The sequence below is a fragment of the Trachypithecus francoisi genome, unplaced genomic scaffold, assembly GCF_009764315.1.
Source record: "Trachypithecus francoisi isolate TF-2019V2 unplaced genomic scaffold, Tfra_2.0 Lachesis_group9, whole genome shotgun sequence".
Lineage (NCBI taxonomy): Eukaryota > Metazoa > Chordata > Mammalia > Primates > Cercopithecidae > Trachypithecus > Trachypithecus francoisi.
This window is the reverse complement of record NW_022681474.1, coordinates 5,048,814-5,072,135: the sequence shown is the minus strand read 5'-3', so window position 1 is coordinate 5,072,135 and position 23,322 is coordinate 5,048,814. Positions and strand designations below refer to the sequence as shown.

Here is a 23,322-nt window from a genome sequence, read left to right as displayed (position 1 = left end):
CAACCTCAGCTTTTTAGGTTAAAGTGGTTCTCCCACCTCAGCCTCCTGAGTAGCTGGGACTGCAGGTGTGTGCTACCAGGTCCTGCTAATTTTTATATTTGTAGCAGAGACTGGGTCTTGCCACATTGGCCAGGCTGATCTCAAACTTCTGACCTCAAGTGATCTGCCCATCTCAGCCTCCCAAAGTGCTGAGATTATAGGCATGAGCCACCACACTCTGCCCATCCTTCCTTTTTATTCCAAAATAATATTCTATAAATATGTGACTTAAACATATTTTTTTTAAAATTTGAAAGAAACACAAAATTACCAAAATGTTGTATACAGTAAGGAACTTTTTCTCATTTTTTTTTTTCTTTTGAGACAGGATCTCGCTCTGTCACTCAGGCTGGAGTGTAGTGATGCAATCACAGCTCGCTGCAGCCTCGACCTTCTGTGTCCAAGTGATCCTCCTACCTCCTCTTTTCCATCTTGAACCATTTGAGAGCAGGTTGCCATCCTGGTGCCCCCTAGTGTGTATTTCCAGAAACAGGGACGTCCTTCTCCATCATAACACACCAAAATCAGGAAATTAACACAGACATGACTACCATGTATTTCTCAAACCAAGATCAGCTTTTTTTCTTTTTTTTTTTTTTGAGGCAGAGTCTCACTCTGTTGCCCAGGCTGGAGTGCAGTGGCGCAATTTCGGCTCAATGCAACCTCCACCTCACAGGTTCAAGCAATCCTCTCACCTCAGCCTCTTGAGTAGCTGGGACTACAGGCCTGCACCACCACGCCCAGCTAATTTTTGTATTTTTTGTAGAGACTGGGTTTCACCATGTTGGCCAGGCTGGTCTCGAACTCCTGACCTCAGGTGCCTTGACCTCCCAAAGTGCTGGGATTATGTATTGCATTTAATTGTCATATCTTTTTAACTTTCTCAGAGATATAATTTGTATTCTGCTTTTTTAAATGTTAACATATCATGATGGTTCTTTTGATTTACCATGCAAATATGATGTTAGAATAATGATTTTAACCAAAGGTAGGCCTTTATTCTTTAACTTTCCTCACTTTGTTTCATGACAATTTTTTTTTTCTTTTTTTTTTTTTTTTTTTTTTTTTTGAGACGGAGTCTTGCTCTTTCGCCCGGGCTGGAGTGCTGTGGCCGGATCTCAGCTCACTGCAAGCTCCGCCTCCCGGGTTTTACGCCATTCTCCTGCCTCAGCCTCCGGAGTAGCTGGGACTACAGGCGCCCGCCACCTCGCCCGGCTAGTTTTTTGTATTTTTAGTAGAGACGGGGTTTCACCGTGTTAGCCAGGATGGTCTCGATCTCCTGACCTCGTGATCCGCCCGTCTCGGCCTCCCAAAGTGCTGGGATTACAGGCTTGAGCCACCGCGCCCGGCCATTTTTTTTTTTTTTTGAGGCAGGGTCTCACTGTGTCACGCAGGCTGGAGTGCAGTGGTGCGATTAGAGCTCACTGTAGTTTCACCCACCTGGGCTCAAGTGATCCTCCCACCTCAGCCTCCCAAGTAGTTGGGACTACAGGTATGTGCCACCATGCCCAGCTAGTTTTTGTCTGCTTTTTGTAGACAGGGTTTTGCCATGTTGCCCAGGTTGGTCTCAAACTCCTGTGCTCAAGTGATCCTCCCATCTCGGCCTCCCAAATTGCTGGGAGGCCACCACGACCGGGGATTTTGAAAACCTTGTAAGACACAGTTGTATACTCAGCTCCAGAGGAGGGTCATCTGAGAAGTATATGTGCTTATCCTTGAAGAAACTCTGTAATACCCATATTCTGGCGGCCTCTTTTATCTTTTCCTCTCTTTGTCCCAACTTTTCTCATCTGCATCCCTGACACCGAGCAGCAAATCTCTTCTCAAAAGAATGTGGTGATGAGGCCGGGCGTGGTGGCTCACGCCTGTAACCCCAGCACTTTGGGGGGCCAAGGTGGGTGGATCACCTGAGCTCAGCAGTTTGAGACCAGCCTGGTCAACATGCTGAAATCCTGTCTCTACTAAAAATACAAAAATTAACCGGGCGTGGTGGCGGGCACCTGTAATCCCAGCTACTCAGGAGGCTGAGGCAGGAGAATCACTTGAACCTGGCAGGCGGAGGTTGCAGTGAGCTGAGATGGAGCCATTGCACTCCAGCCTGGGCATCAAAAGCGAAACTCCATCTCAAAAAACAAAAACAAACAAACAAAAAGAATGTGGTGATGAATGAGAGCAAGGCTCCCTCTCCGCACCACCTCCCTTTGATAAGTTCCCAGGAACCCAGTGCTCTGCTGTTGCCCCCGCATGCCAGCGTTTCCTTCTCTTCCCTGGGATTAGGTCAGCAACAGCCCCCTGTCAGAAGAGGCCGTCTTGGGATTCGAATATGGGATGAGCATTGAGAGCCCAAAGTTACTGCCCCTGTGGGAGGCACAGTTTGGCGATTTCTTCAATGGTGCCCAGATCATCTTTGACACATTCATCTCTGGAGGTTGGTGTCAGTGTATAAGGTGGGTACAGGTGGGGATCCCCGCGTGGCCCCAGCCTCATGGGGATAAATGAATGAAAAGGGGCCGCTGCTGCCTGTGAGACTCCCCTGTGCAGCGGCACCTCCAGGGAGTTGGGGCCACTCTGTTATGATGGGAGTGTGGCCACTGTCAGGTTCATGTGTTACTAGGACAGACACCCAAGCTGTCTGTCAGCAGGAGCACTGGTGCCACCCAGCGCCTATGCCCAGGAGTCAGTAGGGCCATGAAAACCCGCTCCAGTGTCTGAAAGCTTCCAAAGCAGTACCTGCTCCCTGTAAAAATTAGAAGGAATTGAAATAAACGTCTGAGTCTCTCCCCAGACCCTGAATCCCATTTTCCAGGGATGCCCAATCTTGGGTTTTGAATACCTGCCTTCAGTCTTTCCGATAGTTATGCTTCTCTGTAACATTTTCACTGGGAGAAAGAAAAGTGCCTGAGGAGCCTGGACTTCTGACTTGTCCAGAGACTGTTCTGTCGTGCCCACCACCCCTGTTTAAAGACAGTGGCCTGTGTTATCAGCCGGGCTGTGAGAAAGGTGGGAGCTGCCCATTCCTGTAAGAGTGGTGCCTGCAGTGATACCGGGGTGGCATGTGCTGTCCAGGAAGCTGGGAGCGTTCCCCTTTGAGTGTGTCTTCCACTCGTAAAAGCCCAGGGCCTGTGCCGTGATAGGTTATGATTTTCTTTTTTGAGACAGAGTCTCACTCTGTCCCCTAGGCTGGAGTGCAGTGGCACGATCTCAGCTCACTGCAACCTCTACCTCCCGGGGTCGAGTGATTCTCCCACCTCAGCCTCCCGAGTAGCTGAGACCACAGACGTGCACCACTACACCTGGCTAATTTTTGTATTTTAAGTAGAGATGTGGTTTCACTATGTTGGCCAGGCTGGTCTCGAACTCCTGACCTCAAGTGATCCATCCGTCTCAGCCCCCCAAAGTGCTGGGATTACAGGTGTGAGTCACCATGACCAGCCCATGATAGGTTTTCATTCAACGAAATGGACATTTCCCTAAGTATAGCATCATAGTTCTAGAAAGTGCATGTAATAAAAGCAGTTTTAGGGGGTCAGGCAGAAAACTAACATTGATTTCCCCAGCTGAGTCACGTGAGGCCACTTTGTCCCCGCTTCACAGAGCTCTTCTCTCCCCACATGGTGCTTTTCCAGGAGAGGCCAAGTGGCTCCTCCAAAGTGGCATCGTCATCCTCCTTCCACACGGCTACGATGGGGCTGGGCCAGACCACTCATCCTGTCGAATAGAGCGTTTCCTGCAGGTAAGGGCAATGTCTTCTGGAGTCGAACAATCACTGTCCTGCTTCCTAGAGCTTTTCTACCTCCTGCGGGTAGCTTCATGCCCACCTAACTGTAAGATAGCTCAGTATTTGAGTGAAACAGATTTGATGCAATGTCAATTTTCTTCGGAAACATAATGTCTCAGGTATAATAGTATCACGGTTTTATGGCAATTAAAGTTTTCTTGTGCCAGGATCAGCAGTTCTTATACCAGGCTGATTATCAGAATCTCCTAGAGACCTTTTTTTTTTTTTTTTTTTGAGATGGGGTCTCGCTCTGTTGCCCAGGCTGGTATACAGTGGTGCGATCTCGGCTGATTGCAGCCTCTGCCCCTTGGGTTAAAGCGCTTCTCCTGCCTCAGCCTCCAAGTAGCTGGGACCACAGTCATAGGCCACCATGCCCGGCTAATTTTTGTGTTTTTAGTAGAGATTGGTGTTCTTCCACGTTGGCCAGGCTGGTCTGAAACTCCTGGCCTCAAGTGATACGCCCGCCTCAGCCTCCCAAGGTGTTGGGATTACAGGCGCGAGCCACCAACCCTGGCTGGTAATTAAAACATTTGAAATATCCTCCCAGAAATAGCCAGTGTCCTCATTTGGTGTGAATCATTACAAGTGTCTCTTTTTGCATGTTACTTCCTTATGGTTTATTATGAAGGCTTTCAGATATACAGAAAAGTTGAAAAGAATTTACTGTGAATACTCATATACCCACTCCCTAGAATTCACCATTATTTTTTATTACACTTGTTTTGTCACATATCTATTCATCTGTCATTCTGGTATCCTTCAATCCATCTTATTTTTTGATTCATTTCAAAATAAATGGAGATATCAGCCGGGCACAGTGGCTCACACCTGTAATCCCAGCACTTTGGGAGACCAAGGCAGGTGGCTAACATGGTGAAACCCCATCTTTACTAAAAATACAAAAATTAGCCAGGTGTGGTGGCTCATGTCTGTAATCCAAGCTACTCAGGAACCTGAAGCAGGAGAATCGCTTGAACCGAGGAGGCGGAGGTTGCAGTGAGCCAAGATCACGCCATGGCACTCCAGCGTGGACAACAAAGACTCTGTCTCAAAAAAATTAAATAAATAAATAATAAATAAATAATAAATAATAAATAAATAGAGATATCAATACATGTCACCCCAAGTACTTCAGCATGCATATCGTTAGTGATTTTGGCATGTGTGCAGCTAAAATGTATAAATAGATGATATCTTAATAGATAGGTAGATAGAACAACACATAGATGGGTGGTTACATTAATGATGACATCAAGAATTTTATGTAAAAAGAGATTAGAGTAATGGTAGATAAACTAAAGAATGACGTGTGAAATACAAAACTACTAGTTTTTGAAGAAATAGAGGAAATGAGTAGGTGCGGCATACAGTTTCGGAGTCATCGGCTACTAGATGACATTGACAGTCACGAATCTGGATGAAGTCATCAAAGCAGTAAGCACAGTGGAAGAGAGAAGGTGCCTGAGCTCTGGACCCTGGGATAGTCTAACCTCAGAGGATGCAGAGAAGAAAAATAAGTGAGATGAAGAAGGAGCAACCAGTGAGGTGGGAGGAAGATCTTAGAAAGCAAGCGAAGGCAACATATCAAAGAAGAGGGAGTGTCAATGTCAATTAAGATGAGGAGTGAAGTAATCCCAGCACTTTGAGAGGCCAAGGTGGGAGGATCGCTTGAACCCAGGAGTGTGAGACCAGCCTGGGCAACACAGTGAGACCCTGTCTCTACTAAAAATATACAAATAATAAATAGATGAGGCGTAAGAATGAACCACTGGATTTAGAAATCAGGAGTCCATTTGATGGTTGATGACTGCGGTTTTGATGGAGTGGTAGGAATAAAAGTCTGTCTGGGACATACGAAGGACCATCTAGAGCAACCTGTCCAACCTGTGTCCATGGACCATATGCGGCTCATAACAGCTTTGAATGTGGCCCAATACAAATTCGTAAACTTTCTTAAAACATTATTTGTGATTTTTTTTTTTGTACCTTATTAGCCATTGTTAGTGTATTTTATGTGTGGCCCAAGACGATTCTTCTTCCAGTGTGGCTCAGGGAAGCCAAAAGATTGGGCACCCCTGATTCCTGATGCTAGAGAAAGGAAAGTGTATTTATTTAAAAATTTTAATGGACAAATATAAAATTGTATATATTAATGGTATAAAATGTGATGTTTTGATGCAGGTATACATTGTGAAATGATTGAATCAAGCAATTAACAGACCCATCACCTCACATACTCACCATTTTTTGGGAAGAGAACATTTAAAATCTATCCTCTTGGCAATTTTCAGGTATAGAATACATTAACTGCAGTCACCATCCTGTACAGTAGATCTCCAGAACTTATTCAAGGAGGAAAGTTGGCCTAGTGTGGTGGCTCATGCCTGTAATCCCAGCACTTTGGGAGGCCAGGGTGGGGGGATCACTTGCTCAGGAGTTTGAGACTAGCCTGGGCAACATGGTGAGACCCCATCTCTGCTAAAAATAAAACTAAAAAAATTAGCTGGGTGGGTGGTGCATGCCCGTAATCCCAGCTACTTGGGAGGCTGAGGTGGGAGGATCACTTGACCCTGGGAGGCAGAGGTTGTAGTGAGCTGAGGTTTCGCCACTGTATTCCAGCCTGGGCAAGACAGCCAGACCCTGTCTCAAAAGAAAGAAAAAATAAAAGGGAGGAAAGTCAACTTAAATCTTTTGAGGAGTATTGCTGTAAATAGAATAAGAAAATGAGACAATAGCTGCTGGGGAAATTTGTATCAAGAGTTCTTTTTGTGTTTTGTTTTCTTTCTGAGATGGCATCTTGCTCTGTCACCCAGGCTGGAGTGCAGTGGTGCAGTCTTAGCTCTCTGCAACCTGTCTCCCAGGTTCAAGCAATTCTCCTGCCTCAGCCTCCCGAGTACCTGGGATTACAGGCGTGCGCCATGATGCCCAGCTAAGTTTTGTATTTTTAGTAGAGACAGGGTTTCACCGTGTTGGCCAGGCTGCTCTTGAACCCCTGACCTCATGTGATACTCCCTCCTTGGCTTCCCAGAGTGCTAGGATTTCAGGTGTGGGCCACTGCGCCAGGCCTTTGTTTTGTGTTAAAGGTAGGAAAAGGTCTGTTTGGTGACAGGCATGATCCAGTAGAGAAGAAGAGAATGGTGATGTAGGGGTGAGGGCAGAATAACTGAATGATTTCCTTGCATGGTTAAGATGGGGTAGGCTCTAGTACATGATGGCTTAAATTAGCTTTAGACAGGAGCATGGTAGGTGGCAGTAAATGGAAGGCAGAGAAGATGGGTGCAGGTGAGAATGTGTGTGTAGATGGTCTGAGGACATGCTCTGAAGTCATTAGCTGAGAATGGTGATGGACGAGGAGGTCCTGAGTTTAAAGGTGTGAATTAGTCACCTGGAAAAGAAGGACAATGAGTGAATTAGGGAAATAGAGTTTAAGAGTCTAAGGTCATTAAGGCCCCACCTGAGATTCTTGGTCAGGATTCTAAAGTAAGACCATTGGTGTGATTTTGTATTGTCTCCAGCTACATTCTCTGCAGACATGGAACAGGCAGAAAGTGGGGATTAACTAGGTTTATGGGTTGGAGTGAAGGGTCGAGGGAATCAAGGGTATATGCAAAAAGAAGATGATCATGATTAAGGCCAGGCACCGTGGCTCATGCCTGTAATCCCAGCAGTTTGGGTAGCTGAGGCGGGAGGATCGCTTGAACCCAGGAGTTTGAAACCAGCCTGGGCATCATAACGAGACCCTATCTCTACAAAAATTTTAAAATTAGTCAGGTGTGGTAGGAGGCAACTGTAGTCCCAGCTACTTGGGAGGTTCTGGTGGGAGGATTGCTTGAATCCAGAGTTTGAGGTTACAGTATGCTGTGATTGTGCCACTGAACTCCAGCCTGGGCAAGAGAGCGAGACTCTGTAACAACAACAACAAAAAGAATTGTCCAGATTTTGTCAACTCTCTTTCTTTCCTTTCACTGCCTTTGGGGTAGGGTTAGGAGTTATGCCTCGGCTTTCTGTCCCACCAGGATCTTCTGAGATTTAACTTCCTTACCCTGAATTTTTCAACCTTTCTATGAGCTGCTTTTGATTTTGTTTTTGTCTTAAAATACACACACACACACACGCAGACACACACACCGACAATCATTTTGTTTATTACATTAGGAAAGTGAGATTCTGACAGTGCTTCCTTCCCCTATCTTAACCCTGTAGTAATCAGAATATGTATTTTTTTTTTTTAAAAAGTTCTTTCCAGATGATTGTTGCTGTCTAGCTGTGTTTGGAAACAGTTGTGTTAGATGACACAGAATTGGGCCAGTGGAGAAAGCCATCAGAGCTCTCCTTTGGTTAATACCTCACCGTTCATTAATGCACCTGCTGGTATTTTTCTGTAATGTTGGGCAATAGCTTTTCTGCTGTAATCGAGAACACCTGTGTTTCCCTTTGGCTGGCCCATTGTCACTACGACTGAAATAGATGATCCGAACGTTCTTCTCTTTTCTTGCCACTTCTCTCCCAGATGTGTGACAGTGCGGAAGAGGGGGTGGACGGAGACACTGTGAACATGTTTGTGGTTCATCCAACAACTCCTGCACAGTATTTCCACTTGCTTAGAAGACAAATGGTCCGGAACTTCAGAAAACCACTCATTGTTGCTTCCCCTAAGATGTTACTCAGGCTCCCAGTAAGTAGAAGAAGCTGGCGAATAAGGCTTCCTCCTTTTGTCATTTTTTGCACTCCATTTTTCTCTGTTTTCCATATCTAATTATATTTACATTACAGAAACACCTTTTTAGTTTCAACTGACTTTGCTACCTTCATTTTTTTTTTTGTTTTTTGAGACAGAGTCTCACTCTGTTACTCAGGCTGGAGTGTAATGGTGCAATCTCAGCCCATTGCAACCTCTGACTCCTGGGTTTAAGCGATTCTCCTGCCTCAGCCTCCCAAGTAGCTGAGATTACAGGTGCGCACCACCACCCCCAGCTAATTTTTGTATTTTTAGTAGAGACAGGGTTTCGCCATGTTGGCCAGACAGGTTTCTAACTCTTGACCTCAGGTGATCCGCCTGCCTTGGCCTCCCAAAGTACTGGGATTACAGGCGTGAGCCACCACACCCGGCCTGCTTTCATTTTTTAAACAGCCTTTTAAGACTACCTGGAAAGATAGGTAGGTTTTCTGTCAATCATAATGAAGGACAGGGATAGCAGATGTTACACTAGTGTCCTCCTGAGCAGAAATAATATTTACACAAGCTTTTAGGCTATTAGGCGGGGCATGGTGGCTCATGCCAGGACTTTGGGAGGCCTCGGCAAGAGGATCACTTGAGCCCAGGAGTTTGAGAGCAGCCTGGGCAACATTGTAAGACCCCATCTCTAAAAAAAAAAAAAAAAAAAAAAAAAAAAAATTAGCTGGTTTGGTGGCTCACACCTGTGCTCTCAGCTACTCAGGGGGCTGAGATGGGAGCATCTCTTGAGCCCTGGAGTTTAAGGCTGCAGTGAGGTAGGACCAGGCCACTACACTCCAGCCTGGGCAACACAGCAAGACCTTGTCTGAAAAAGAAAAGAAAAAAAGTTTTAAAGTCCAAATGGTCTAAGCACTATTTTTGTTGATAGCAGCAATTTGGGAATTCAAAGTATTTTGTTGAAAATGAATGGTATTATTTGTCTTTTTTTTTTTTTTTTTCTTTTTGAGATGGAGTCTTGCACTGTTGCACAGGCTGGAGTGCAGTGGCGTGAAATTTATTATTTCATCATTTAACACATACTTAGGTTTACCTATTTATGTGTTAAGTATGCATTATGTTTTTCAAATCACAAAAATATGCTGGTTTTCAAATGGAAATGTTCAAAATAATAAATACTACTAAGCATATATTTATCCTATCTGCTATAATTTTTTCAGGTTCATATAAGAGTTTTGATTAGAATTAGTATTAAATTTGTTGTTGTTGTTGTTTTATTTTATTTTTTTTTGAGACAGAATCGGGCTGGATTGCAGTGGCACTATCTCGGCTCACTGCAACCTCCAGCTCCCAGGTTCAAGCAATTCTCCTGCCTCAGCCTCCCATGTAGCTGGTAGTACAGGCACCTGCCACCATGCCCAGCTAATTTTTGTATTTTTAGTAGAGATGGGGTTTCAATGTGTTGGACCAGGTGGTCTCGAACTGCTGGCCTCAGGTGATCTGCCTGCCTCGGCCTCCCAAAGTGCTGGGATGACAGGCATGAGCCACCGTGCCCAGCCGGGAGTATTAAAATTTTTACATTTATTTGGATATGACTGCTGAGGTGAAATAAGACATTTAGAATTCAGCTGTTCAAGAATATTTTGTGCTGTTCGCCAAGGTTCGAGAGTGTATATTTGGAATTGATGGGTACTGAAGAAAAACTGCAAGTCTTACAATGTTGGTTGGTTGGTTGGTTTTTTGAGACAGAGTGTCGCTCTGTCACCCAGGCTGGAGTGCAGAGCGTGATCTCCGCTCACTGCAAACTATGCCTCCCAGTCTCAAGCAATTCTCCTGCCTCAGCCTCCCAAGTTGCTGGGATTACAGGCTTGCACCACCATGCTCAGCTAATTTTTGTATTTTTAGTAGAGTTTCACCATGTTGTCCAAGCTGTTCTGTCACTCCTTGCCTCAAGTGATCGGGCTGACTCGGCTTCCCAAAATGCTGGGATTACAGGTGTGAGCCACTATGCCTGGCCTCATTGTTTTAAGCAGTTTTTAGCATTCAGAGGGGAGTAGGGAGGTACTCTTTCTGAGGGGCGATATTTTCACAGCCCTAAAATCAGTGCCTCCTTAAACTTTTTGCACTAGGTACCTTACTTGACTCACCCCAGCCTGGCCCTGGGAGTCAGTATCTAGTCAATAGCCAGGAAATGGATTTCAGCCGTCTCACCAATAGCAGTTGTTCATTTCTAGTTCACTTATAGTAGTCTATTGGTTCCTTCTCACCCAGTGTTTTGCAAACAATCTTATATGTTTTGAGGTGACCTCATCAGCCTGGAAGCATCACCGAACATTTAGGAAGAGTTAATGCAATGCCTGTAGCACCATTTTTCTGAGGGGGCTCTTTTTTTTTCTTTTTCTTTTTCTTTTTCTTTTGAGACAGAGTCTCATTTTGTCACCCAGGCTGGCATGCAGCGGCATAATCTTGGCTCGCTGCAACCTCTGCCTCCTGAGTTCAAGCAAGGCCTCAGCCTCTGGCATAGCTGGGACTACAGGTATGTGCCACCACACCCAGCTTTTTTTTTTTTTTTTTTAGATAGAGTTTTGCTCTGTCACCCAGGCTGTAGTGCAATGGCATGATCTCAGTTCACTGCAACCTCCGTTTCCTGGGTTCAAGCGATTCTCCTGCTTCAGCCTCCCAAGTAGCTGGGATTACAGGTGTGTGCCACCACACCTGGCTCATTTTTGTATTTTTAATAGAGACGAGGTTTCACTATGTGGGCCAGGCTGGTCTCAAACTCCTGGCTTCAAGCGATATGCCTGCCTTGGCCTCCCAAAGTGCTGGGATTACAGGCATGAGCCACCACGTCCAGCCTGATTCTTTAAATTATATCTTGGCACCAGGTAAAAGGCAATCTTTTTTTAAATTTATTTTTCAATTTGTATTGTCATCCTTGTGCAGGGGCCATGCTAATCTTCTCTGTAGTGTTCTAATTTTAGTATACATGCTGCCAAAATGAGCACAAAAGGCAATCTTTTTACTTTTTTTTTCTTGAGATGGAGTTTCTCATTACCGAGGCTATAGTGCAATGGTGCGATCTTGGCTCACTGCAACCTCCGGCTCCCACGTTCAAGCGATTCTCCTGTCTTACCTTCCCGAGTAGCTGGGATTACAGGAGCACGCCACCACACCTGGCTAACTTTTATACTTTTAGTAGAGACTGGGTTTCACCATGTTGGCCAGGCTGGTCTTGAACTCCTGATGTCAGGAAATCTGTCTGCCTCTGCCTCCCAAAGTGCTGGGATTATAGGCATGAGCCACTGCACCTAGTCTTTTTCTTTTTTTTTTTTTTTTTTTTGAGACAAGGTCTGGCTCTGTCACCCAGGCTGGAGTGCAGTGGCGTGATCATGGCTTATTGCAACTTCTGCCTTCCAAGCTCAAGCCATCCTCCCACCTCAGCTTCCTGAGTAGCTGGGATTACAGACAGCCATCATCATGCCTGGCTAATTTTTGTATTTTTGTAGAGATGGGATTTCACCATGTTGGCCAGGCTGGTCTCGAACTCCTGACCTCAGGTGATCTGCCCACCTTGGCTTCCCAAAGTGCTGGGATTACCAGCATGAGCCACCACATCTGGCCTGTTTTTGTTGTTGTTTTTTTTTAAATAGAGGCAGGGCACCAGTGAGGATGGTGGAGTAGGGAGTGTGAAAGGAGTCTCGGCCGGGCGCGGTGGCTCAAGCCTGTAATCCCAGCACTTTGGGAGGCCGAGACGGGCGGATCACGAGGTCAGGAGATCGAGACCATCCTGGCTAACACGGTGAAACCCCGTCTCTACTAAAATATACAAAAAATTAGCCGGGCGAGATGGCGGGCGCCTGTAGTCCCAGCTACTCGGGAGGCTGAGGCGAGAGAATGGCGTAAACCCGGGAGGCGGAGCTTGCAGTGAGCTGAGATCCGGCCACTGCACTCCAGCCTGGGCGACAGAGCGAGACTCCGTCTCAAAAAAAAAAAAAAAGAAAGGAGTCTCACTGTGTTGCCCAGGCTGGTCTTGAATTCCTGGCCTCAAGTGTTCCTCCTGCCTTGGCCTCCCCAAGTGTTAAGATTCCAAAAGGCTATCTTATGTAACCTCAGAAACAGTTTTACTCTGAAGTATACAGAACTGATATCTTTTGGTAAGGGGTTGTATCTATTAGTACACGTGTTTCCTTGCAGTGCTAGGCTGGAACTTTGGCACTCATGTTTGCTAGCAACCCTTGTAAGTGGCAGCACCACCTCTTTCTGTTGCTTGCTGGATGTGTGGCCTCTTCTCCCTTGTAGGCAGCCATGTCAACTCTTCAAGAAATGGCACCAGGCACAACATTTAACCCGGTCATTGGTGATTCATCTGTGGATCCAGAAAAGTAAGATCTGTATCTCTGTTTTTATACTCTGCGGCAGAATTTCAATTAATGGGAAAAGTAGTTCACATGAAGAGATGACAGGTGACGCAGATCTCCCCTCTCCTATTTTTATTTATTTATTTATGAGACTGAGTCTGGCTGTATCGCCCAGGCTGGAGTACAGTGGCATGATCTTGGCTCTCTGCAACCTCTGCCTCCCGGATTCAAGTGATTCTCCTGCCTCAGCTTCCCAAGTAGGTGGGATTACAGGCACCCACCACCACACCCTGCTAATTTTTGTATTTTTAGTAGAGATGGGGTTTCACCATGTTGGCCAGGCTGGTCTCGAACTCCTGACCTCAGGTGATCCACCCACCTCAGCCTCCCAAAGTGCTGGGATTACAGACGTGAGCCACCATGCCTGGCCTCCCGTATCCTAATATAACTCCTTTAAGTCAGTGGAGTAGGAGTTAAGTGTGGGTTGGAAAGTGGACTTTGGAGGCACGTGTTGCTGAAGAAAGATCTCTAGGAATAGCCTATGACTAAACCCAGCTGCAGAGACCCCCACCACCTTGTTCATGAGGCCTTTAAATCTGCACTGTCTCCCCTTCTGACATCATTCTTTTTTTCAAAACGGAGTCTCGCTCTGTCACCCAGTCTGGAGTGCAGTGGCACAATCTCAGCTCACTGCAAGCTCCGCCTCCTGGGTTCACACCATTCTCCTGCCTCAGCCTCCCAGGTAGCTGGGACTAGAGGTGTCCACCACTACGCCTGGCTAATTTTTTTGTATTCTTAGTAGAGAAAGGGTTTCACCGTGTTAGCCAGGATGGTCTCGATCTCCTGACCTCATGATCTGCCCACCTCAGCCTCCCAAAGTGCTGAGATTACAGGCGTAAGCCACCGCGCCTGGCCTCTTCTGACATAATTCTTACTTTAAAAAAATTTCCCCCCACCTGCTGTTCCTTTTCTGTCCAACAGGGTTAAGACCCTCGTGTTCTGCTCTGGCAAACATTACTACTCCCTGCTGAAGCAAAGGGAATCTCTCGGGCCCAAGAGGCATGACTTTGCCATCATCCGCGTAGAGGAACTCTGCCCCTTCCCATTGGATTCTTTACAGCAAGAGATGAGCAAATACAAACATGTTAAAGGTAAGGGATTGTTTTCATGTGGGGTTTTGATGTTCAGATACCTGAAACCCATTTCAACTCTTTCAAATGAAAAGAGGTAGTGGGGTTATTAGAAAATTGAATCTCAGCCGGGTGCAGTGGCTCACACCTGTAATCCCATCACTTTGGCAGGCCAAGGCAGGCAGATCACTTGAGGTCAGGAGTTTGGGACCAGCCTGCCCAACATGGCAAAACCCTATTTTTACTAAAAATATAAAAATTAGCTGGGCGTGGTGGTGCCTGTAGTCCCAGCTACTTGGGTGGCTGAGGCGGGAGAATCGCTTGAGCCTGGGAGACGGAGGCTTCAGCGACCCCGGATTGTGCCACTGCACTCCAGCCTGGCCTACAGAGTAAGACGCTGTCTCCAAAAAACAAACAAAACAAAGGCCTGGCACAGTGGCTCGTGCCTGTAATCCCAGCACTTTGGGAGGCCAAGGTGGGCAGATCACTTGAGGTCAGGAGTTCAAGACCAGTCTGGCCAACATGGAAAAGCCCCATCTCTACTAAAAATACATAAAATAGCCGGGCATGGTGGCAGGCGCCTGTAATCCTAGCTACTCCAGAGGCTGAGGCAGGAAAGTCACTTGAACTCAGGAGGGGGAGCATGCAGTGAGCCAAGACTGTGCCACTGCACTCCAGCCTGGGTGACAGAGTGAGATTCCATTTCAAAAAAACAAAACAAACCCAAAGAAAACAATTCGATTTTTCAAAATGTGCAAAAACTTTGAGTAGGCACTTCTCCAAAGAACTGGATGGCAAATAAGCACTTCAAAAGATGCTCATTATTATTCATGTTAAAATAAATGAAAATTAATCCAAAATGAGGTATGGCCACACACCTATTAGAATGGTTAAAACTAAAACAGAACAACAGACTCATGCTATGAAGTGTTGATGAGGAGCAGAGCCACTGGAACCCTCACTTGCTGCTGGTGGATGCAAGCTGTTGCAGCCACCTTGGAAAAAAGTATGTTTCTTACAAAGTTAAACACCGAGTTACCATATGCCCCAGCAGTCTTACTCATAGGTATTCACGCAAGAGAAGTAAAAACACATTCACAGCCTAGGCATGGTGGCTCGTGTTTGTAGTCTCAGCACTTCGGGAGGTGGAGGCAGAAGGATCACTTAAGGCCAGGAGTTGGAGACCAGCTGAGCAATATAGCAAGACCCTGTCTCTACAAAAAATAAAATAAACTAGCCAGGCGTTGTAGCACATGCCTGTAGTTTTAGCCTACTCGAGAGGTTGAGATGGGAAGATTGCTTGAGCCCAGCAGTTCAAGTCTGCAGTAAGCTGTGATCGCACCACTGCACCCCAGCCTGGGTGACAGAGTGAGACCCACTCTCTCAAAAAATTGTTTTTAATTACAAAAGAAAAAATAGACCAGGCACAGTGGCTCATGCCTGTGCCATCACTTTGGGAGGCCGAGGCAGGTGGATCACTTGAGCTTAGGAGTTCAGGACCAGCCTGGGCAACATGGCAAATCCTCTTTTCTAAAAACCAAATAGAAAAATTAGCCAGGTGTGCTGGCATGTGCCTGTAGTCCCAGCTATCTAGGACGCTGAGGTGGGAGGATCACTTGAGCCTGGGAAGTTGAGGCTGCAGTGAGCTGTGATGACGCCACTGCACTCCAGACTGGGTGATAAAATGAGACCCTGTCTCAAAAAATAATAATAAACAGGTTTACAGAAACATCTGTGGGCAAGTGTTTATAGCAGCTTTATTCCTAATTGCTCCAAACTGGAAACAACCAAAATGTCCTTCAACCAGTGAATGAATAAACAATTAGTGGCACATCCATATAACGTGCTACTCAGCAATGGAAAGGAGTGAAACTTCGCTGTGCCTAACAACATGGATCAATCACAAATGCTTATAACAGTTCCAGAAGCCTCAAGGCTGCCTGATTTCATTGCTATGACATTATGGAAAAGAAACAACTGTAGCCATAGAGAAAAGATTGGTGATTTTCAGCGGTGGGGGTGGGCGCTGGAGTTGACTACAAAAGGTCAGGATGAGGAAATTCTGGGGGTTGATAGAACTGTTCTGTATCATGATTGAGATGGTGGATACATGACTGTATTTGCCAGGAAAAAAAGAGACAAGCAACACTATGCCATAGTGGAAAAGCATATATTTAATTGAATTTGAATATATAGAGAAAAATCTCTCTAAACATATCTCTAGATAATCTCCTTCCTGTTTTGGTTTACGGATGCTCTGCAACTTACGAGGGGGCTACATCCCAATAAATGCATCGTAAGTTGAAAATACTGTTAAATTGAAAATGCAGGCCAGGCGCAGTGGCTCACTCCTGTAATCCCAGCACTTTGGGAGGCCAAGGTGGGTGGATCACCTGAGGTTGGGAATTGGAGACCAGGGTCACCAACATGGCGAAACCCCGTCTCTACTAAAAATACAAAAATTAGCCGAGTGTGGTGGTGCATACCTGTAGTCCCAGCTGCTTGGGAGGCTGAGGCAGGAGAATCGCTTGAACCTGGGAGACAGAGGTTGCAGTGAGCTGAGATGGCGCCACTGCACTCCAGCCTGGATGCCAGACTCCGTTTCAAAAAAAAAAAAGACCATGAAAATGTGGTACATACACACCAGGGAATACTATGCATCCTTAAAAAGGAATGAGATCATGTCTTTTGCAGGGACAGGGATGGAGTTGGAGGCCATTATCCTCAGCAAACTAACGCAGGATCAAAAAACCAAATACCGCATGTTCTCCCTTGTAAGCGGGAGCTGAATGATGAAAACACGTGGGCACAAGGGAAGGGAACCGCACACAGTGGGGCCTGTCCGGGGTCGCGGGGGAGGAACGAGAGCATCAGGAAGAACAGCTAATGGATGTTGGGTTAATACCTAGGTGATGGGATGATCTGTGTAGCAAGCCACCATGACACACATGTATCTATGGAACAAACCTGCGGCCGGGCGCGGTGGCTCAAGCCTGTAATCCCAGCACTTTGGGAGGCCGAGACGGGCGGATCACGAGGTCAGGAGATCGAGACCATCCTGGCTAACATGGGGAAACCCCGTCTCTACTAAAAACTACAAAAAACTAGCCGGGCGAGGTGGCGGGCGCCTGTAGTCCCAGCTACTCGGGAGGCTGAGGCAGGAGAATGGCGTAAACCCGGGAGGCAGAGCTTGCAGTGAGCTGAGATCCGGCCACTGCACTCCAGCCTGGGCGACAGAGCGAGACTCCGTCTCAAAAAAAAAAAAAAACAAACAAACAAAAAAAAACAAACCTGCACATCCTGCACATGTACCCCAGAACTTAAAAAAAAAATTCCATTGAATACACCTAACCTACAAAACACAGCTTAGCCTAGGCTGCCTTAAACACACTCAGAGCACTCACATTAGCTTACAGTTGGGCACAATCACTTAACACAAAATCGATTACTTTTTTTTTTTTTTTTTTTTGAGAGGGAGTCTCGCTCTGCCACCCAGGCTGGAGTGCAGTGGCCAGATCTCAGCTCACTGCAAGCTCTGCCTCCCGGGTTTTACGCCATTCTCCTGCCTCAGCCTCCCGAGTAGCTGGGACTACAGGCGCCCGCCACGTTGCCCGGCTAGTTTTTTTTTGTATTTTTTAGTAGAGATGGGGTTTCACCGTGTTAGCCAGAATGGTCTCGATCTCCTGACCTCGTGATCCACCCGCCTCGGCCTCCCAAAGTGCTGGGATTACAGGCTTGAGCCACCGCGCCCGGCAAAATCGATTACATTTTATAATGAAGTGTTGAGTATCTCAAATAATTTATTGAATACTGTACCAAAAGTGAAAAACACAGTTGTTGTACGGGTACTTGAAGTACAGTTTCTCGTGAATGTGAATCCCTTTCACACCATTGTAAAGTTGAAAACAGCATTGTAGGTGGAATCATAGTAAATTGGGGACCATCTGCATGTGTCTATTTGAGGTGCTGAAATGAATTTCTTCTCTCATAGATCATATTTGGAGTCAGGAGGAACCTCAGAACATGGGTCCATGGTCGTTTGTTTCTCCAAGGTTTGAAAAGCAGCTGGCCTGCAAGGTAATCACGTTTTCTCTGGTAGTATCTTGTGTGCTTGTTGTTTGTCTGTCTGTCTTTCTTTTTCCTTCCTTCCTTCCTTCCTTCCTTCCTTCCTTCCTTCCTCTTTCTCTCTCTCTCTCTCTTTCTTTCTCTTTCTTTCTTTTTAGACAGAGTCTCACTCTGTCTCGCAGGCTGGAGTGCAGTGGTGCAATCTTTGCTCACTGCAAACTCTACCTCCCAGGTTCATGCCATTCTCCCGCCTCAGCCCCCTCAGTAGCTGGGATTACAGGTGCCCACCATCATGCCTGGCTGCTTTTTAAATTTTTTTGCATTTTTAGTAGAGATGGGGTTTCACCCTATTAGCCAGGATGGTCTCCATCTCCTGACCTGATCCGCCCGCCTCGGCTCTCAAAGTGCTGGGATTACAGGCACAAGCCACCGTGCCCAGCCTACATGTTTCTTTTCTTCTCTTTTTTGTTTTGCTGCATAACATTTTGGTCATCAAAATATTAAAATCACATTTTAAAAAGTGGTTATACTCGGCCTGGCGTGGTGGCCCACGCCTGTAATCCTAGCACTTTGGGAGGCCGAGGCGGGCGGATCATGAGGTCAGGAGATTGAGACCATCCTGACCAACATGGTGAAACCCCATCTCTACTAAAAATACAAACATTAGCTGGGTGTGGTGGCCTGTAGTCCCAGCTACTCAGGAGCATCACTGGAACTTGGGAGGTCGAGGTTGCAGTGAGCCGAGATTCCAGCCTGGTAACAGAGGGAGACTCCATCTCAAAAAAAAAAAAAAAAAAAGGTGGTTATACTCAAAAAAGTAAAAGCCCTTACCTTTCGGCTCCCTGCCCCACTACCCTCCTTAGCATGTTTTATCCAAGCCTTGGACAAGCCAGAGGACTAGCAGGCTTGTTTTACAGTGTGGGACTGGATATGCCCAATAACGCTCATTCTAGGCCCATTGTGTTACTTCGTTCTCCCATTGCTGTAAATAAATACCTGAGGCTGGGCATGGTGCCTTACACCTGTACTCCAAGCACTTTGTGAGGCTGAGGTGGGCTGATCACCTGAGGTCAGGAGTTCGAGACCAGCCTAGCCAACATGGGAAAATCCCATCTCTACTAAAAATACAAAAATTAGCTGGGCGTGGTGATGCACGCCTGTAGTCCTAGCCACTCGGAAGGCTGAGGCAGGAGAATCTCTTGAGCCCAGGAGGCAGAGGTTGCCGTGAGCTGAGATCACGCCACTGCACTCCAGCCTGGGTAACAAAGAGCAAAACTTCGTCTCAAAACAAACAAACAAAAAAGAATAGCGCAAATTCAAGAACTTGTGTTACCTTATCTTGCCTAGCATTCCATTAGTTGTTAGTGGTGACATATTTGCCTCCAATCTATTTTTTTTTTTGAGACAAAGTCTGGCTCTCTTGCTTAGGCTGGAGTGCAGTGGCGCAATCTCAGCTCACTGCAACCTCTGCTTCTGGGGTTCAAGTGATTCTCGTGCCTCAACCTCCCGAGTAGCTGGGATTACAGGCGCAGACCACCACGCCTGGCAAATTTTTGTATTTTTAGTAGAGACGAGGTTTTCTTCATGTTGGCCAGCTGATCTCAAACTCCTGGCCTCAAGTGATACACCCACCTCGGCCTCCCAAAGCGCTGGGATTACAGGCATTGAGACATGGAGCCCTGTCCCTCTAATCTGTTCTGTGTAACTCATTATTTGAAAGAGGTGATTTATGGTTAAACAAACTAAAAGAAATACATGCACCATCTTGTTGGAACTAAGCAGAGCTCTGAGCTCATCAAAATGGCATTTTATTTATTCTCTGCTGCACTTACAGCTCCGTCTGGTGGGCCGGCCCCCTTTGCCAGTACCCGCTGTAGGAATTGGCACAGTTCACTTGCACCAGCATGAAGATATCCTCGCCAAGACCTTCGCTTAATGATGACTTTTGAAGAACCACTGTTTCTCTTTAAGAAAATGGCCATTAAGGCCGGGCATGGTGGCTCACGCCTGTAATCCCAGCACTTTGGGAGGCCAAGGCCGGTGGATCACCTGAGATCAGGAGTTCAAGACCAGCCTGACCAACACAGTGAAACCCCACCTGTACTAAAAATACTAAATATAGCTTGGTGTGGTGGTGGGCACCTGTGATCCCAGCTTCTTGGGAGGCTGAGGCAGGAGAATCACTTGAACCTGGGAGGCGGAGGTTGCAGTGAGCCAGGATCATACCATTGCTCTCCAGCCTGGGTGACAGAGCAAGACTGCATCTCAAAAAAAAAAAAAAAAAAAAAAAAAAAGGATCGTTAAAAGAGGCCTCCTTCCTCCCTCCACTCTCTCTCCCCCTCTCTTGGGTAACATGAAAAGACTGTATTCCTCTAAGATGTTGGGATTGATATACATGATTTAACCTGGAATAGGTGGAATAATCAGGGGAACTGGTTATGAGTATGTGAATGCAACCGGCAAATTTATCCTTGAAAGTGTGATGGTAGAACTAGGAAAACAACAAAAGAAAAACAGTAACCAAAAGAGAAAGTGTGATGGCCGGGTGCGGTGGCTCACACCTGTAATCCCAGCACTTTGGGAGGCCTAGGCTGCTGGATCACCTAAGGTCAGGAGTTCAAGACCAGCCTGGCCAACATGGTGAAACCCCGTTTCTACTAAAAATACAAAAATTAGTTGGGGGTGGTGGCGCGTGCCTGTAGTCTCAGCTATTCCAGAGGCTGAGGCAGGAGAATTTCTTGAACCTGGGAGGCAGAGGTTGCAGTGAGCTGAGATGGTACCACTGTACTCCAGCCTGGGCGACACAGCAAGACTCCATCTCAGAAAATCAAAGGAAAGTATGATAGTGTTATGAATTTTAGCTCTGAATGAGCTAGAAAACTAGGTAATTATCTAGATGATTTCAGACTTGACCCTAATTGACCACATGTGACCAGGAAACACTTCTGAGTTTACAGCTCCATGGAGATGACCTCAACACTGCCTCTTGATTTGTTTGATGCATGTCACTTCCATTAATTTTCCCCCTCCTTTTTTAAAGTCCTGTGGCAGTACTAATATTTTCATTTTATATAATCTGTGGTGGTGCCTTCTAGCCACTGTATGAAGTGTCTCCCTAACACTTGCAAATCTAAGTCCTACTAAATGCAAATCCCTGGGTGGATAATCTTCTAGTACTGTATTTTTAAATTAAGGAGTTTTAGTTATGCTGAAATTGATTTGTAGTCTGTTTTGCCGTAAACTTGTTTTTCTTTGAATTGTTCTTACAGTGATATTTTACTATTTTTAACTGTCTTGGGTTTCTGATACAGGGCTTTCAGCCCCTGGTTAATCAGTCTTGCCCCTACAAGTCCCTGGTACAGTATGTTTATTTGTGGTGCTTAAAGAACATTTCCTGGCCGGGCACTGCAGCTCACGCCTGTAATCTCAGCACTTTGGGAGGCTGAGGTGGGTGGATCACCTGAGGTTGGGAGTTCGAGACCAGCCTGACAAAACATAGCGAAACCCTGTCTCTACTAAAAATACAAAAATTAGCTGGGCATGGTGGTGCGTGCCTGTAATCCCAGCTACTCGGGAGGCTGAAGCAGGAGAATCGCTTGAACCCAGGAGGTGGAGGTTGCAGTGAGCTGAGATCCTGCCACTGCACTTCAGCCTGGGTGACAGAGCAAGACTCCGTCTTAAAAAATAAATAAGAGAGAGAGACAGAGAGACAAAAAAGAAAAGAAAAGAACACCTCTTTATTTGAGGGACCTTCCCAACACCAGGTGCTTGGGGATTTCTTAGAGATCACTAACCAACTCCCTCACTGTGAAATTAAACCAAGTACTAGAAGCATAACTAAACAGCAAACCATGTAGCTTCCCCTGACTCAGTGCTGGGGGCCTCTGTCGTCTACTGTTCTTGTGTCATGACGCTTTTTCTCTGAAGTGGTGTGGGAAGTACCAGGGGACTGGCAGAAGCCCAGGCCTTCTCCACTTTTACCAGCAACTGATCACGTCTTTCAGAATCCACGTGCGTATAGGCTGTTCTCGCCACAGTGGTAGATTTATGATTCACATCCAAAAGTGTGCCTTAGTTATTGATTTAACATTTCTCTAGTGTTCATATCCCTTTTCTTCCCATATACCTCAGTGCATCCTTCCTGTGTCAAGCCTTATAAATCATGTAATTTAGCACCACTCATGTAAATCAGTAAAATCACAAAGGTCTATTTAATGAAAACGATTACCAATGTTGTATTTTTTTAACAAGAAAAAAAATAAAAGCACGTTGTCATTTTTTTCCCTCAGGGCTCCTGGATTTCTTGAATTAAAAGATTTCAAAAGTCTATGCACAAAAATGAGATGGAAGATTAGATCTCTGTAAAAGGTTAGTTTAGGCTGGGCATGGTGGCTCACACCTGTAATCACAGCACTGTGGGAAGCCAAGACGGGTGCATCACCTTAGGTCAGGCGTTCAAGACCAGCCTGGCCAACATGGCCAAACCCCATCTCTTACTAAAAATATAAAAATTAGCAGGGCATGGTGGCGCATGCCTGTAATCCCAGCTACATCGGAGGCTGAGGCAGGAAAATCGCTTGATCCCAGGAGGTGGAGGTTGCAGTGAGCCGAGATTATACCACTGCACTCCAGCCTGGGTGACAGAGAGGGACTCTGTCTCAAAAAAAAAAAAAAAAAAAAAAAGAAAAGAAAAAGAAAGAAATTTGGAGAGCCCTAACTAACCTTTTTTTTTTTTTTGAGATGGAGTCTCGCTTTGTCGCCCAGGCTGGAGGGGTGCGATCTCAGCTCACTGCAACCTCCGCCTCCTGGGTTCAAAAGATTTTCCTGCCTCAGCCTCCTGAGTAGTTGGGACTACAGGCACGTGCCACAGCTAGTTTTTTGTATTTTTAGTAGAGAAGGGGTTTCACTGTGTTAGCCAGGATGGCCTCCTTCTCCTGACATCATGATCCGCCCACCTCAGCCTCCCAAAGTGCTGGGATTACAAGCACGAGCCACCGTGACCGGTGGATCTCTCCAAATTTCTAATTTTACACCTCACAGCCTGTTCATGGTTTCTTTTTATGTCTTCTCTAACTCGAGCCATGAAATGTGTCTTCTGTTGTCTTGACCTTTCTACTCTCAATTGCTACTGCAACATGGATCTGCATTTTACATTCCCTTGCAGGGAGGGACCATTTAAGGAATTCCAAATCAAATACTCATGACTTCTTTTCCTTTAAAAATTCAGTAGGCCAGGCACGGTGGCCCATGCTTGTAATCCCAGCACTTTGGGAGGCCAAG

General features: G+C 46.1%; 1 protein-coding gene and 1 non-coding gene across 3 annotated transcripts in view; one reads left to right on the top strand and one right to left on the bottom strand.

The window, feature by feature from the left end:
- Nucleotides 1-22,477, top strand: part of DHTKD1 (dehydrogenase E1 and transketolase domain containing 1) — a 58,125-nt gene extending 35,648 nt beyond the window's left edge. Inside the window, exons 11-17 of one of the 2 annotated variants that reach the window (XM_033209212.1) lie at nt 2,317-2,467; nt 3,666-3,772; nt 8,328-8,492; nt 12,789-12,871; nt 13,829-13,998; nt 17,969-18,054; nt 22,332-22,477. In XM_033209212.1, the coding sequence (XP_033065103.1) occupies nt 2,317-2,467; nt 3,666-3,772; nt 8,328-8,492; nt 12,789-12,871; nt 13,829-13,998; nt 17,969-18,054; nt 22,332-22,349 (780 nt within the window). In that variant the 3' untranslated portion in view covers nt 22,350-22,477. Of the gene's footprint in view, nt 1-2,316; nt 2,468-3,665; nt 3,773-8,327; nt 8,493-12,788; nt 12,872-13,828; nt 13,999-17,968; nt 18,055-19,876; nt 20,546-22,331 lie in introns of those variants that run through there. The other variant, XM_033209211.1, reaches the window with a different exon arrangement.
- On the bottom strand, nt 11,393-11,494 carry LOC117082958. Its single transcript, XR_004436871.1, has one exon. It is a non-coding gene; the product is annotated as a U6 spliceosomal RNA (small nuclear RNA).
- Nucleotides 22,478-23,322: the final 845 nt, after the last annotated feature.